The sequence below is a fragment of the Melanotaenia boesemani genome, chromosome 18 (genome assembly GCF_017639745.1).
Source record: "Melanotaenia boesemani isolate fMelBoe1 chromosome 18, fMelBoe1.pri, whole genome shotgun sequence".
Taxonomy (NCBI): Eukaryota; Metazoa; Chordata; class Actinopteri; order Atheriniformes; family Melanotaeniidae; genus Melanotaenia; species Melanotaenia boesemani.
Genome location: NC_055699.1, coordinates 27,104,563 through 27,121,665, shown reverse-complemented (window position 1 = coordinate 27,121,665; position 17,103 = coordinate 27,104,563). Strand labels below are relative to the sequence as shown.

The 17,103-nt window shown below is 44.4% G+C and overlaps 1 protein-coding gene across 1 annotated transcript in view; it reads right to left on the bottom strand.

The window, feature by feature from the left end:
• Nucleotides 1–7,374: 7,374 nt before the first annotated feature.
• The window catches only part of adarb2 (adenosine deaminase RNA specific B2 (inactive)), a 248,811-nt gene continuing 239,082 nt past the window's right edge, over nucleotides 7,375–17,103 (bottom strand). The window contains exons 8-10 of the mRNA XM_041968539.1: nucleotides 15,828–16,009; nucleotides 10,800–10,981; nucleotides 7,375–7,861 (exon numbers count right to left, since the gene is read on the bottom strand). Coding sequence (XP_041824473.1) covers nucleotides 7,685–7,861; nucleotides 10,800–10,981; nucleotides 15,828–16,009 — 541 coding nt within the window. The 3' untranslated portion in view covers nucleotides 7,375–7,684. The remainder of the gene's footprint in view (nucleotides 7,862–10,799; nucleotides 10,982–15,827; nucleotides 16,010–17,103) is intronic.

The following is a 17,103-nucleotide window of genomic DNA, read 5'->3' as shown; positions in this document are numbered from 1 at the left end:
TCGCCATGTGGGTCACAGTGTTTTGGTACGTCTTTGTCGCGCCTACCCATCCTCAACGCACATCAGTCCTGAGTTTCTGCTCAACGCAGACAGGACCACCTCTTGCAAGTTAAACTCTGCACAAGTAGAAGAGCTACAAGGCCGTAGTCTGCTCCGGAGGCCTGCTCCATCACCGACCCCCAGCCCAGACCGTGGTTTAGTCCGGAGGCCTGCTCCATCAACGACCCCAGCCCTGCACCTCACCCACAGTGGACACAACACAAGTGACCTGAGAGGAAGCAGAAGCAGGGCAAGCAGAGAGGTATCTGAGCTAAGCTAGCGGCAAGCCCACACAAGCTGGCTTTTCCCGCCATCATGCTGGCCAACATACGCTCTTTGGACAACAAACTGGACTATTTATGTCTTCTACTGTTACAACCCCTATAGGGTCCAGGGGAAAAGGGGTGGCAACACAAACTGTCAGCAAAAAAAACTACAACAAAGACCCAGATCTGTGATTCTGCTCCAAGACAGTAAAAATCAAGCTCTCAGTGGCAGGCTTATATAGTGAGGAGTCTTCATTACTGGCCAGCCACAGGAGACAGAACTGCTGGCGACCAGTCCTGGACAAGGAGGGCAGAACCGCAGGCATAGGATCAGCAGCCAATCACCTGCAAGCACTGGCACAGTCCTATTTACATACAGGCCCAACAAGCTGACAAGCCTAAGGCTCAGAAAGCTGTGAGAGAGTGCTGTGTTTATGTGTTCACAGAAACTTGGCTCAATGACAACGTCACGGACCATGCCAATCACGTCTGCTTCCTCCGCAAACTGAGGAAAGCTAGAGCCCCGGCTCTCATCATGTACACCTTCTACAGAGGTGCCAGCTATACTGCTCTTACAGTACAACAGGAGGAAAGCACTGAATAAACTGTTTTCAACACATCAGTGAGCAGCAGATAGCCCACCCTGGTGCCTTTCTCATCTTGGCTGGGGATTTCAACCACAGACCTAAAAAGTGTGTTTCCAAAACTACACAAACACATAGACTTTCCAACACGTGGAAACATCACACTAGACCAAGTTTACGCCACCCAGAGAGGAGCTTACGAGGCCCGTCCCCTCCCACACCTCGGCACCTCTGACCACATAACTGTCATGCTAATGCCAACATACACTGGTTAAAGTCACCAAACCAGTTCTCAAAGAGGTACATGTGTGGCCAGAAGGGTCCCTGGAGGTACTTAAGGACTGTTATACCACCACAGACTGGAGTGTGTTTAAACAGGGTGCCACCTCCACCTCTCTGCTAAGCGAGCTAAATGACTTCACTTGTTTTGAGGCACACAACAGTACACCTGCACATAAGTCTCCACCCCCTCCTGGCAAACAGGTGTTGACGCTGTCCCTGGACAGTGTGAGGAGGACACTCAGCAGGATCAATGCTCGCAAAGCTTCTGGTCCTGATCACGTTCTTACGTCAGAATGCCCTTCATAGTTCGGCATTCAACACAATCATCCTCCAACAGCTTATTCTGAAATGGACCAACTGGGAATTAACACCTCACTGTGCAACAGGCTGCTGGACTTCCTGACTGGGAGACCACAGGTAGTTTGGGTCTGCAGAAACACATCCAGCATCACCACACTGAACACGGGGGCTCTCAAGGATGGGTGCTGAGCCCCCTCCTCTTCACTCTGCTGACCCACGACTGCACCCTTGCACATCTCCAACCTCCAAGTTTGTAGATGACACGACTGTGGTGGGTCTCATTAGCACCGAGGATGAGACAGACTACAGGAGCAAGGTGAACTGCCTGGCCTTGTGGTGTGAACACAACAATCTCTCCCAGAACGTGGAGAAGACGAAGGAAATTGTAGTGGACTTCGGGAGAATGCGCCCCCAGCAAGAGACGCCGAGATCCAAAAACAGCTAAATGCCTGTGCAAGTTTTGTACCGATCACCTATGTTTACAAGAAAAAATGGATAGGTTTGCACAGATTAATCTGCACTGTCAAGTGTGGAAATAGAGGATGTACATGAAACCATGTAGACTATCCGATACCAGTTTTTGCGTTGGTTTGCAACGTGCTTTGGAAACGTGATAGTAATATAGCCTAATGATAACAATAAACGTATCATTATATATATATTTATTATATATATCTATGATCTAATCAGTTTCTGACAGACGATCACTTTATGGTACAACACCGGTAGATGTAGCAAAGTTACTCTGTTTCACTGGATGGATGGATGTTACTTTGTCCAGACACAGGCTTATACCGCTGTCCACACCAGGGAAGAACGCCAAGTGCCACTCTTTTCTAGGGGTTTATGCTGGTGTACAACAGTGATTGCCTGGTTGTGTTTGTAACGGTAATCGAGCAATTCAGTATATGGTAATTTTATAACGGTGAAAAAATGCTGCAGAAGAGAGAGAAATGGGAGGCTGCAACTTTTATAACCGAATGTGCCAAGAACAGCTGGAGCTTTTAGAGATATTATGTTTAATGTCTTAAATGCACTTTAAAAGTGCGTCAGTTCAATGTAAAAACATGATGAAGGGCCAAACACTGGAATTTCAGGTGTTTATTTTTGTACATATTTTGTGTCACTGTGAGGTTTGTTTAGGCTTCGCCGTTACCTTCGACCGGGACTGCAGAGGAGATTAATAACAGAGCATTTGTTCTAAAGAAAATAAATACTCTCTTCCAAAGATGATGCCAGATTGTGACTTTTAATATGACAAGAGTAATAACTTTATGTGTTTATATATAAAAGAATAAAATAAATAAAATAACACATTGATTCTACAGATTAATCTCTTTGCATTGTTGTTAATTTGATAGACCTGATAATTCAGATATTTTTAAAGGGTGGAGTGTTTTCTCCGGGTCGGGAATGAAGTCCTGCTCCAAGTAGAGGAGTTCAATGATGTCTGGGTCTTATTCAGGAGTGAGGGAAGGATGGAAGGAGATCTACAGGAGGATCGGTGCCGCGTCTCAGGGGCACTTTGAACCCCTGACCTGTCCACCCTCCTCTTCCCCTTCCTCTTCCTCCTCACCTCATCCATCCTCCAGGCAAATTGGTGGCAGCTCTGTGTGACACCTGCCAGTAGTCTGACAGAAATAAAAAAATTTCCCCGGGGAGGCTCAGCTCACAGTCCACACATTAACACACGTCGACCACACTTAAACACACGTTATTGTATTAACACATGTACCAGCGACACATTAATACAAGCAATGTCCACACGTTAACACATTAAGACATGCACCAGCCACACGTTAAGACACACACCGGCCAGATGTTAACACACACAACGGCCACACGTTAACAAATGAGACACAAATTGGCCAAACATTAACACTTTAGCACGTTAACACAGGCCACATTAACACGCGCAATGGCCACATATTAAATACATCTTGTTTTTTACTTCTTGCTGATGGAAATTAGAAGTAGGTTAAAGTACAGGTAGAAAACTTGTCTAAAAAGTTGTAAACAGATAAATATGAGAGGAAATCAACCAAAACATTAAGTGTGGGGTATTCTACCGATGGCGCGTACATGAATGTAGCTATCAGTTGTACTGATTTTATCTTTAGATTTAGGCCATGGGTGTATGTCTTATAACCAACATGAGTGAAGCTGGCAAAACATTATATATGCACTCTTCTGATGCCCTGTAATGTTAAATTACATTTTCTTTACTCCAATATTTTCTTTGCCATGAAATATATCATATATGAACCAAAATAAAAACCAGATATTCTTTTCTTAAATGTCCAAAAGATGTCATCTTTGACAGAGTTGTATTTTATAATGGTAAAAATGGTCTGGCACTAATTGTAACACATAGTGAGTCACTGTTACAGCCTGTCACAATAGTATTTTCTGACAAAGTAAAACTAAGGGAGACATGACATCATGACGGTGCCTGAAGACCGACTGTAATATTAATAATGTTATGTTTTTGGTGCTGAAGTGAATAAACCTCCTCCCCTCTGCATTCACATCTCTCCTCCTAAAATACGCCTCAACTTGCAGCTGGAGGAGTAATGAACGCTTGTTCCGTACTTTCAGATATTTTGTACACGTTATTTCTGGGTTTCTTATTTCTAGGTTGGAATAACCACAGCTATGTTATAACTAACATAGACGGGGAGCACCTTAAGATAATTTAGCACAACTTTAGCAATGCAGCGCAATTAAAAAGCTGACCGACACCACGAAGCACGCGTCACTCATCATTACACATGGCAAACAGAGTTCAACTGAAACTGGAGACATGCTGAGTCATTAATTTTACAGCATTATTATAAACTTACCTGTCAACAAGCTCCACTCAGCCCACTGCTGTAATGTAACCTGGCTGTAGCTAGCTAACCCCTGTTGAAAAGAAAGGAGGGTGACTGTGGGTTTGAATGAAGTTAGAGCTCCATCTAGTGGACAAACGCCGCAAGGACACCATTCTGCACAACTCTGACACTTAACAGCACTTATTGTTTTATGATAAATTAAGAATAAATCGGTGTTTAATCAGCAAAACAACGAACGATATTGGAAATTGTGAACATGTGGGCTATGCTGACAAATCAGTTGGGCCTCAGTGTTTAGAAAAACCCCAAAGATTGAAAGCAAAGAGAGGTTCCAGGTCATCGGTTCCAGAACTACATCTGGAACACATAAACATTAGTGTTTCACATGATAATCCCCGTGACAGATTTGTGGTTTGCAGGATGTTTGACTCTTCCTCCATAAGCCCTAAGAATTAGACCCCGAAAAATAAAGTGAACAGTTTAGCAACCCGCAGCAACTCAGCAACCTGCAGTGACTCAACAATCTGCAGCGACTCAGCAACCCATAGCAACTTAGCAACCCGCTGCAACCTACAGCAACTCAACAACATGCAGCAACTCAGCAACCCGCAGTAACTCAGCAACTTCCTGCAACCTACAGCGACTCAGCTACCTGCAGTGACTCAACAACCCACTGCAACCTACAGCAACTCAACCACCCACAGCAACTCAGCAACCCGCAGCAACTCTGCAATCTGCAGCAACTCTGCAACCCACAGTGACTCTGCAATCTGCAGCAACTCAGCAACCCACAGTGACTCAGCAACCCACTGCAACCTACAGCAACTCAGCTACCTGCAGCGACTCAGCAACTTCCTGCAACCTACAGCGACTCAGCTACCTGCAGCGACTCAGCTACCTGCAGCGACTCAGCAACTTCCTGCAACCTACAGCGACTCAGCTACCTGCAGCGACTCAGCTACCTGCAGCGACTCAGCAACCGGCAGCGACTCAACAACCCAGTGCAACCTGCAGCAACTCAGCTACCTGCAGCGACTCAGCTACCTGCAGCGACTCAGCAACTTCCTGCAACCTACAGCGACTCAGCTACCTGCAGCGACTCAGCAACCAGCAGCGACTCAACAACCCAGTGCAACCTGCAGCAACTCAGCTACCTGCAGCGACTCAGCAACCCACTGCAACCTACAGCAACTCAGCTACCTGCAGCGACTCAGCAACTTCCTGCAACCTACAGCGACTCAGCTACCTGCAGCGACTCAGCAACCGGCAGCGACTCAACAACCCAGTGCAACCTGCAGCAACTCAACCACCCACAGCGACTCAGCAACCCTTAGCAACTCAGCAACCTGCAGCAACTCAGCAACCTGCAGCAAGGAATGCAGCAGGTTGTATTTGTTTGGTAAATACTCTGCTTACCAGCTAAAGTCCGATATAACTTTGCCATCCTACACTCGCCTTATATATTTATACATGCCCCTGTGTACATGTGGCAAATGTACCACAATACCAACAGAGGTGGAAAATGTCTGCTGTCAAGCAATAGATAAGCTAAAGATGCTATTTGCTAACACTTTCATGCACTGTTACAATATAGTTAGCTGTATTTCTGGCCACTCCATGTACATCTATTGTTCCACATGACTAATCAGCTGGGGGTTTTTAGCCTGGTTGCTACCTTTGTAGCATTTCAATCTACAGTGTTGAGCACTAACTTCCTGGTCATCATTACATGTGTGTTACCTGCTGGTAGTGATCAGGTAAAGTAAGTGTGGGTTTATTCCTTTAGTTTGACCGTTGCTCACACACTAACTGTCAAAACAAAGCAGACAACTTATTTGAATTAACTTACAGCTTGTGGCTCAGGATCAGACACGTGGTCCTTATTTTTAAGAACAGACCCTCCTTTCAGCTAAAGCCTGGTAGCAAATCCCTCGTTGTACCAGCCTTTATTTATCCAGCAGTGTTCGGTGAAGTGCTGGTCACAAATACAAATGTTGGTGCAACTCTATGGCTGGCTCCCACAAACAAACTTCATCCATTGCTGTCTAGCTGTTGTTTCCTTAAGGAACTTGAACAAATGCAGCTTTCTGTCACAGCTGAAGAAGCATTTCTTGTGTGACACGTTGATGTTGAAAACTTTGTGGTGTCCACCACGGTGTCTCCCACCTTACACTGAGCAGTGAAGGTGGGTGTACCCTAAACCCCCCATGGTGTTTCCAGCACCATCGAAACTGAATGTAGAAAAGTCCAAATAGCATAACAGGGTCCCTGTAAAACACACATTCCAGCCACATATTAACACATTTTTCAGTATTAATTTGACATTAAATGAAGATACTGAAATAAAATGAGAAGATTTCATGTTTTTATTGACATTTACAGGTACAAACATTCACTGTTTATTTATCTGAAGTGCATTTTACAGCCGTAGCAGCACATCTTCATCATCATAACTGGACATCTTCATCATCTTTTGTATGTTTTCATTTTACATATTTACAGTCTGCTAGAATTTTGCCCTTCAGACGTGTTTTTAATCACTAAAAATAAACATGATGGCGAAGATGAACGTCTTCAATCCCATCTGGTTTCTGGTCAACATGCTGACCCCTGACTGGGTTGTGGTCCACTCAGACATTAAATGTGGTTCAGATTCTGGTCCAGATTAAGTTTTTCATTGAAGCTACCTTTAACTTTTAACTGTTTCTGATCACCATCCAGAACCTGGACAAGAACATGGACCAGAGTTCTGAACCCAAAAACAGAACCTAAAACCCAGAACCCGTAACAACAAAAAAAGAACCCAGAACCAGGACCAGAGCCTGGATCAGAACCAGGACCAGACTTAGGACCAGGACCAGAAATCAGTCATAGGATGGATGGATGAGGAGGAAGAGGAGGTGTGGAGTTAAAGGGAGATCTGAGGGATGGGGACAAAGACAGAAATAAAAGAGGTGAAACTCTGAATCTGCTGTCTGTCCTACTCTTCCTCACTCCTCCTCTTCCTCCGTCACCCTGACAGGACTGTAATTGGATGAAGACCCCCCCACCCCAGCCCCCGCCCCCCTGTCCGTGGTTCTCCTCATCGCATGCCTTCGGGACGGAAAATAGCTGATGACAAGATAGTGGCTGCCTTTCATTCAGCTCAAGGTTACCCCCCCACACACACTCTCTCTGATGTCAGATGAAGATGGGGGGGGTGTCAGTGTGATCACATGTTTAAAGAAAATACATAGTTTTTGTCCCAGGTGACCTTCCTCTGGTCCCCTTGTACCCACATGAATGAAGTAGACCCAAATGGTTTTGATGGGTCTGAAGGTGGAAAATGTGTCATATTATTCTAAAAAAATAAAGTTCAGACTCAGACTTGGACTCGGACTCAGATGAGCAGTAGGAACTGGTCTTGCTCTGGGGGTTTTCGGACCCAGGTACCGAGGCCCGTTTCCTGGAGAGATCTGAACCACTGCTGCTTCACCGTCTGGTAAGGACGCGCTGCCATCTTGGCCTCACAGTACATAAGCTGATGGTCGGCTGATCCGGGCGCGTGGACCCCCAACTGCAGACGGAAAACATGGAAAATGGGACGAAAATATTCCAGAGGAGAAAAAAAGAAACAAAGAAGGAGGGATGAAGGAAGAGAAGAGCAAAACAAAACGAATGAGCCGGCACAAATGTTTTTTGGGGGGGGGGGGACTTTAACAGCTGTGTAATCTCCCATTTAAATTTCACAAGCAGTTGCTCTTTCGGTGGGGGGGTGGGGGTGGGGGGGCAGTGATGGGGAGATGGGGGTTGATGGGGGTCGGAGGAGAGAGCAGAAGTTTCTTTAGCAGATTAGTGCAACTGTTCAAGCATGGCCGTGGGGGAGGGGCAACTAGCTTCTGAGCTGTTTTTATTGTTCAGCATCATTCTACCCTGATGTTGCTTTCATCTAAAATAAATAAATAAAAATCTAATTTTTTCTCAACTTTTCTTTAAAAATGAGAAGCTTTCAGCCATGTTTTCACCCACATGAAGTAAAGACTGAATAAAAAGCAAAACAAAAATTATTTACTGTCTGAGAAAAAGCTTCCTGTTTAACCCCTGGTCCTCGTAGCCAATCAGCTCCATCATCGTTTTTAGGAAGCTTAGCTATTTGTGGCTTGATGCAGAAGACCAAGCAATACCACCGGAAATCATGTGGGCTGCACGAGTCAGAAAAAAATGTGAATCACGATTTTTTTGCTCAGAATTGAGATCACGATTCTCTGGCACAATTTTTTCACAAAATGTTTTTTTTGCACTGAAAAAAACAAAAACAAAAAACAAACAAACATTAAATGGTCTTTCAGGTGGAGCAGGGGTGTCAAAGTCAAACATAAAGTGGGCCAAAAAGAAAAACCTAACAAGTTGAGGTTCAGACTGGTTCAATGTTTATTAAAAACCTTTTTAAAATGACCTTATTGCACAAATTGAACCTGGAACTAACAGAGCCTATTAGTTCTTGCCTATAAAACAACATTAATAATTAAATAAAAAAAACAAAAAAGTCTTTTCAGATCTGTTGTATTTATTTCTTAAGGCTCTTTATGCACTTTTTTTTCCAGAGCAATTTCAACTGAAAACATTCTCTACAGACTTTCCTCATTTGAAAAATCAAATGCTATCTGTCTATCTGTCTATCTATCTATCTATATATATATATATATATATATATATACACATGCATTGTACAAGGTTCAGTCCTGTTATTGACATCTGTTCATTATTTCTTGCTTCATCATGCGGTACTTTGTGGTGACATTTAATGTGACTGTAGAGATTTGTGGTGTTGCCTCGCGGTGCTGCAACCAGGGCAAAACACACTTTACTATGCAACTCACACTGTTTGTCATCATCTGGATTAAATTCAAAATACGTCCACAATGCTGCCGAAACATTTTTTTGGTTACGAGTACGGTTCGGGTGAGGGAGTGACTCTCACCACTACCACTTGGGTATTGGGTATTGACTCTTCATCGCTATGTGTTTATACCTACTTACTGCAGACTTTCCTCCGCTTTAACTCTCGCTCACTTTTCTTTCCAAACACTCGACAGCAGGCGGGCTTCCTCCACTGAATCACGAGTTGTAACAGCGCTTTATTATTGGTCGAGGGAGAAGGCAACGGCAGTGCTGCGTTTGGGGACATCTGAAAAAACCCGGGAGGAAATTAGGAGCATTTGTTTGTGATGCAGCTCCTGATATAACCTGCTGTAGAATCGCTGTGTGCAGAAATGAGATCACTTGTATATGTGAATCGAGATTGCGATTTTTAAATGATTTATCATGCAGCCCTAGTGCTGAGCAGAATAGCTCACATGCGACCACCAGCATGGGTTGGTATAGGTTGATACGGTAAGGCTTAGTATGGGTGGGTATGGGATAGGTTGGTATGGCTTGAGATAGCTTGGTATAGGTTAGTATGGGATGGCTTGGTATGGGTTGGTATAGGATGGCTTGGTATGGGTTGGTATGGGTTAGTATGGGATGGCTTAGTATGGCTTAGTATGGGATTGCTTGGGATGGGTTAGTATGAGTTGGTATAGGATTGCTTGGTATGGGTTGGTATGGCTTGGTATGGGTTAGTATGGGTTGGTATGGGATGGCTTGGTATGGGTTGGTATGAGTTGGTTTGGGTTAGTATGGGATGGCTTAGTATGGCTTGGTATGGCTTAGTATGGGATGGGTTGGTATGGGTTGGTATGGGTTTGAATGGGATGGCTTGGTATGGGTTGGTATGGGTTAGTATGGGATGGCTTGGTATGAGTTAGTATGGGATTGCTTGGTATGGCTTGGTATGGCTTGGTATGGGTTAGTATAGGTTGGTATGGGATGGCTTGGTATGGGTTAGTATGGGATGGCTTGGTATGGGTTAGTATGAGTTGATATAGGATTGCTTGGTATAGGTTGGTATGGGTTAGTATGGGTTGGTATGGGTTGGTTTGGGTTAGTATGGGATGGCTTGGTATGGGTTGGTATGGGATGGCTTGGTATGGCTTGGTATGGGTTAGTATGGGATGGCTTGGTATGGGTTAGTATGGAATGGCTTGGTATCGGTGGGTATGGGTCAGTCAAGAAACGGGTCAGAACAGGATAGGTCACATTTTTTTGTGTTTCCACAGGTAAAACTGGGACGGGTGCCAGAAAACCTGAGCCATCCTACTTTTTTAAGACCCTTACATTTGTGTCTCAGTCTTACTGATCCATTCCTAAAGCCGGAGCGTGACACACTGGAACCATCTGATTGGTGCAAAAAACCATCACTTCCTGTGTGACTGAGCAATAAGAACTAAGCAGGAACAGCTCTATGTATAAATATCAGATACTACAGATAGCTCTGACTCATCATGGTGGTTAAAAATCAAGCCAGAAAAATACATTTAAAATCTTGTAAATTTAGGGAAAGCGAGAAATTCTATTAAATGTAAATTTTATAAAATGGAGAGTTTGACGCCTTCTTCCAGATGTGTCCTCACCTTGCGGTGCAGTCTGGTCCAGCGGGTAAACAGGGCGTGTTTACAGAGGCGTGACGGCGTCCCTGAGTCCCGCCTCCGTCCTGTTGCGGTGTTGACCACCTCCAGCTGGGCGTCGCCCAGTGTCCAGTTAATGCTGACACAGGTAGCCTTCCCTGGCTGCTGATACTCAGCACTGCTCAGTCCTGATGGAGGAAAACATGGAGACAGTTTAACTTCTGTAACAGTCCAGGTTATGTTCCACAGCTGGTTTTTCATTCAGGAAAATTCAGCTATGACTGAAATTCTGATGCGTCTGCTTTTCCTGTCAATGCTCCACTTTGCTGCTCGGTTTGCCCTCCTCCACCCTCAGCTCTCCCCATCAGGCAAACAGCAGCCTTAAGTTCTGCAGTGATGCAGGAAACTGAGTCGAGCCGAGTCTGTTTACCAGAAGCTCCAGAGAGAGAGGAAGAGAAGGCTGGAGAAGAGGTGAAGGTGGTCTCCTCCAGACCTGATCTACAGCAGCTGCCTGCAGATCATTTCCACCTCCATTCTTTCATCCACCTGGCTCACCTCTCAGCTTCTGTTGCTGATGAATCACCTGCCACAGGAACCATCTCCAAGCCTCTTATTACCCATCTCTCCTCTGTTGTGCCACACATCTTTGAACAAAAGACCTTCCTATCCATCCTGCCTTTTCCCTTTCCTCTCACTTCTTTCATGGCTCATTTCTTCCCTTCCAACGGTTTTGACTCTTGTGTTTCTGTAATAGCCAATTAGATTTTTCCTTCAATGAAGACCTGATCAATAGCTCTTCTGGGAAGAGCTTGGCAGACATGAAAGAGGCTGAATTACAGCGTTTCTAGAATACATAGCTGAACGCACATCCAGCTTAATTTCTGAGGCTGTCACTCCTTCATCATGTCAATTTACATATGGAAGAAGAGGAGGAGGGGAAGCAGCAACATAAGGACAAAGGTCGTTGGTTCAAACTCACTTGGTTAAATTTTGATCTGAGATTAATTCAGTTCCTTTAGAGATGATTTAATCTTCAGACCTGCAGCTTTGAGTTCTACGCTACATCACGTATGGATCACCCTCCTGATTCTCTGAATCTTCTGATGATATTCTATACTGTAGATCAGGGCTACTCAATTCGGTCCTACGAGGGCCGCAGTCCAGCAGGTTTTCCATGTATCCCTGCACCAACACACCTGAGTCAAATTAGGTGGCTCTAACAGCCAATCAGGTTCTACACGATAACTCATTAATTTGACTCAGGTGTGTTGGTACAGGAATACATGGAAAACCTGCTGGATTGCGGCCCTCGTAGGACCGAATTGAGTAGCCCCGCTGTAGATGGTGGATCTTCAAAATCTGAGGAACATTTTCCCGAAATTGTTCATCCCAGTTTGTCTCAGATTGGTGAACTTCTGTCCATCCTTCCGTCTGAGAGACTCTTCCTCTCTGAAATGTTCTTTTTATACCCAGTCATGTTACTGACCTGTTGCTAATTAACCTGATTAGTTGTCAAATGCTCCTCCAGGTGTTTCTGATTTGTACTTTTCCAGCCTTTTGTTGCTCCTGTTCCAACTTTTATCAGACGTGTTGCTGCCATCAGAATTTCTTATCAGCTCATCCTGTCATGCCTGCTCCTCCCCCTCAGGTGTGCTCCACATCCCCAGTCCACTGATCACCGGTTTCAGCACTACATTACTCATCAATCATGGACTACACCTGTGTCCCATCCTCACCCTCAGTTGATGCACCTGGTCATCCTGCTACTCCCTGCTCAGACTGATTGTAGTATAAGCTTGACTCTCAAATGACCTGCACTGGTCATCTTTTGTACGAGAAGCTTTATTAAAGTCCGTATAACTTCACCTGCACTTGTGTCCGTCATCCCTCTGGTTCTGCCTGACATATATTTTCCATCACATGGTAAAATGACTCAGTTTCATCATCTGAGATGTTGTTTATCTTCTACTGGGAATAAATTATGAGTTGATGAGATTCTGCATTTATTTACATTTTACAGAGTCACAATTTTTATACAACTGAGGTTGTAAAATCACTAGAATAAATTTGTCTGTCCAACATTTTGGAATACTTAATATTAGGACTGCAACGAATGACTATTCAGATGGTCGATTAGTCATTGACTATTAAAACGACTAGTCGACCAATCGAATTATGTATCTCAAAATTATTTAATAGCTCTTATTTCACTTTCAGCTTTGAAATCTTGCATGAGGTTATGTAAGTTCGACATTCCTCCTCTTTAAATGTTCGAGCATTGCAGACGTACTTTTAAGGGCCGCTTTACAAATCTCACATGTATTTAATTTATTTTATAAGTTTAACGTGGAGTTATTTCAGACCGTTTTGTTCCCTGGTCGGTCGCCATATTTTCCCCCGACGGACTTTAGTGCACGTGTGCAACTCTCAGCAGAGATAGGTAAGAAGACGATGTCTTACTCTGTAGTTTTTTTTTTTTTTGCCGACCATAGTCGATGGGTGAATTCGTTGTTGACTATTTTTTATTGTCAACTATTGTCGACAACGTCGACTAATTGTTGCAGCCCTACTTAATATAAGTTAAATATAGATAAAAAAAAGAAAAAAAAAAAGAAAATCAAAAACAAATACAATCATCTGAGCTAAATCTACATCCTAACTCCTTATTTAATCAAATATCTTCAGATCTTCATCACAACTTTAACCTTCAGACTGAATTTGTTCCTCTCAGGAGATTCTCAGTTTCAGGCCTGGTACACACATAAAAATTATCAGGCTGTTCCCCCTTCACAACCAACCACAGCAAGCGCTCGATTAACGCCCTTATAAGATTTTCCTATAAAATGATCTTGTGGTCTGAGGTGTGTTAAGAGCGAATTCGTCCCAATAATCGGCTCTGAAACGGGTCGTGGCCGACAGTCGGAAGTATTGAACATGTTTAATATTTACGACCAAAAGTTTTCATGTGTGTGGAAAGCCGATGACTCCTGAGTTGTGACTGTGCGGATTGTGACGTGGAACGGAACGTAACCAATCAGAGAGAGAGCTGACTGGGAAACCAGGAAGGATATTAAGTCCGTGTTCACGCCGTCTCCAGTCTGTTATTTTTTCAGTTCTGGATTTTTCTGTTAACAATAGTCCCAAGACCACCATCATTCCCTTGTCTTGTAGATCTTCTTCTATGCTGGGTGTTGTGTTTTCTGGTTGTTGCCATGGTTCTTCTACATTTCTTATTAGAGCACGTTTGATCATGACAGATTTCTGGCTCGGAGGACTAGATTCTAGATCGGATGCGGGACAGCATCGTTGTGGTTGTTGTTCTGTGCTGAGGTTATCTGAGCCACCACACACGGCACCACCAACACTGTTTCATGCCTGATTTTTATCTACGCTGAGGTCCCAGGAAGCTTCTCTGGGAAGGGGGTTTGCTTTAAAATAACCTGGCGTAACAATGGTCATGAAGCTCATCAGGACCAACGAAAGGACTGTGGAGGTGGTGAGGCAGTGGGGGGAGAAACGTGCAGACATCTGAATGAAAGCAAAGCTTCATCTCCCCTCGTCCCCCCTCTCTGCCCAGATCTCCCTTCAGATTGAATGGCTGTCTGATAAAAGCTGTGATTACATTGATTTGGTGTAGGGCCATCTCCACTGTCTGTCCATCTCCCTCTCCTCTTTAACCTTCTACCCTTCAATAGGCTGCTGCTACTTATAGTGCAGCTACAAAGATCTCACACTCAGAAAACATAAGACATAAAAAAACAACAGAAAACATCCAGAAAAGATTCAGTAAAACCTCAGAAAACGCCCAGAAAAAAATGCTAAAAAAACAAAAGAAATTCCAAAAACAACTACAAAACACTAAGGAAACATCCAGAAAACACTCAGAAAACATTTAGTAAACACGGGGGGGAGGATGGACTTGATTTGGGGCTCACTATCCTCTGGTCAATGGGGATGTCTCCCAAGGGGTATGGTGCGAGGGTTAAGTTTGATATGGGTGTGTGAAAGTGAGAGTTTGTGGGTACAGCACCAAGGAGGCGGTTCCGGGGTGGATAGATAGTGGTAATGGGTGGGTGGAGGAGGGAGGGTGGGGGGAGGATAGGGTGGTTGGGAGGGAAGGAAAGGGGGAGGGTGTAGAAGGATGGGAGAGTGATTGATGGGGCCCTGGTTCCCAGGGTGTGCGGCTGGAACATTGGGGTGGGTGCTGGCCTACACCGGTGGTGACCGTGGGGGGCTCTGGCTTTCTTCTGCCACCCTCTGGGTGGGTCCAGGGTGGTCTTCACGGTGGCTTGGGTTCGTGCTCCGGGATTACTGCTGATGGCCTGGGTCTCTGGCTCTCACTAGTCTGCCTCTAGCCTCCGTGGAGGCGTGGTCACATTTGCAGGATCATTCTTCATTCTTCAAACTCTGCATGCTGACACAGTCACTGAGTTGTCCAGTGGGTTTATACACTAAGAGATGCTTCGGTTCAGGTTTTTGTGTGTTTCTGGTACTTTGGTTGTTGTTGTGATACATGTAGTTGTCTTGGTTATTTTTTTAGGAATCCCTGATGATTGTCAGCTTAGTTTACCTCTAAATGCTGTAGGAAATTCTCTGGTGTGTTCCTGTACAGGTGTAGCAGCTGGTTGTCTGGTGTTAGGTTGGATTGAAGGTCGTTGCTTCTACCTACTGGATCTTTGTCTCCTCTCCCTTTTTTCTACTTTCCTTTTTATTTCTCTTTATTATTCTCATTTTTTTCTGTCACCTGCGGTCAAATCCAGCAAGAATACATAAATTCCATAATTTTATATAAATAAATAAATAAATAAACACTTAAACCGAAAACCGAAAAAGTCCAGATAACACCTGGAAAACATTCAGTAAAAACGTGGCGTGGCGTCTGTGTACGGTAGAATCAGCATCTGCGTACAGTAGGCCGGCATCTGCATAAAGTAGAACCGGCGTCTACATAGGAAGTCCGTAGATTCTACTGTTTTATGAGAATAGGACAATCTGGACGTGAAGTGTTTGGATTTGGAGGTTCTGCTGACGTACCGCTTAGCAGGGGCTGGTTCCGTCGGTACGCTCCAGGCAGCGGACCCAGACGTTCCTGGCGCTGGTTCAAGACTCGGCCCAGATGGCCCGGGTGGCGTAGGCTGCCCACAGTCATGCTGTGCAGGTAAATGGGCTCCATGAAGTGGCTCAGCAATGCCCCCTGCAAGCCCAGGATGTTCCACCTAAAGGATGAAGAGAGGAGGGAGGGCTGTCAGAGATGAGACCATGTTGATAATGCTGTCAGATAAACGGGTACAGTAGGAGAAGTGATGTACCCACCAGGACCCAGAACCGGACCTCAGGGTAACTTTGAGGACCCATCACATCCGGATTGTTTCCAGGAGATCCACAAGTGACAGAAGAATCTATACCTGGAGTCAGCTGGTCATGTGAAACCTACTGCTGAAACCCCGCCTCCATTTAACCAGTTATGCTACTTAGAGGCTGAAAATGCTAATTAGCGTGTTTATTTTCTTTGCTGTCTCCATTGAGTGAGAGGAATCATGTTGTTCCTCTCTGGTGGATTGGACCAATATGAACTAGGACCTTCACATGATTCTGTTAATCTCACATTATTAGTTCTTTTGTTAATAAATGTCTTTTTATCAGTGATGTAATTACGACGGCTGCTTGTGTTTTCTGTTTTCCCTCTACCTTTGCCGGCTTAATAATCACTCATTACAGCTTCTTTTGCTTCCCAAGTCAATTAACACGAGCGTGTTTGTAGGAGAAGCCGCCATCACTTTACCTGCAATCTGTCAGCAGATCCGTCATTGGCTGTTAAACACAGAGGAGGAGAAACCTCAGCTTTCCAACTAAACTCAAATAGTTTGGGCTGAAATATTCATTTGGTCCAAAAGCGACACTGCGAATCAGAAGCATCTTTTAATCTCATGCAAGAAAAGACAGCCATCTGTCTGTAAGGAGAGGAGAGGAAGCTCTTCCTCCTCTCTCTGCATCCAGCCATCCTTCCTCACTTCTCCACTAAACACCCACCATTAAAGTAATGTGCTCATCTGCATAAAACTGAGATCATCATCGTTATATGAACACCGTTAAATCCAGCTGTCAGCCTCAAATCAAATATTAGTGAAGAAGCTTCACTGGAAAAAGAGATGATGATGGTTAAAGTTGCGATAACTGTTATCAGAGATGTTTATGATAAGACTGAAGGTCCTAATATTTCCTGTAGACAAAGATTAAGTGAGTATAATAAAGTTCAGGAAGTTAGGGGAATAAAAAGTCTGATGGAGGATGAGCAGAGAGTCCTGGGATG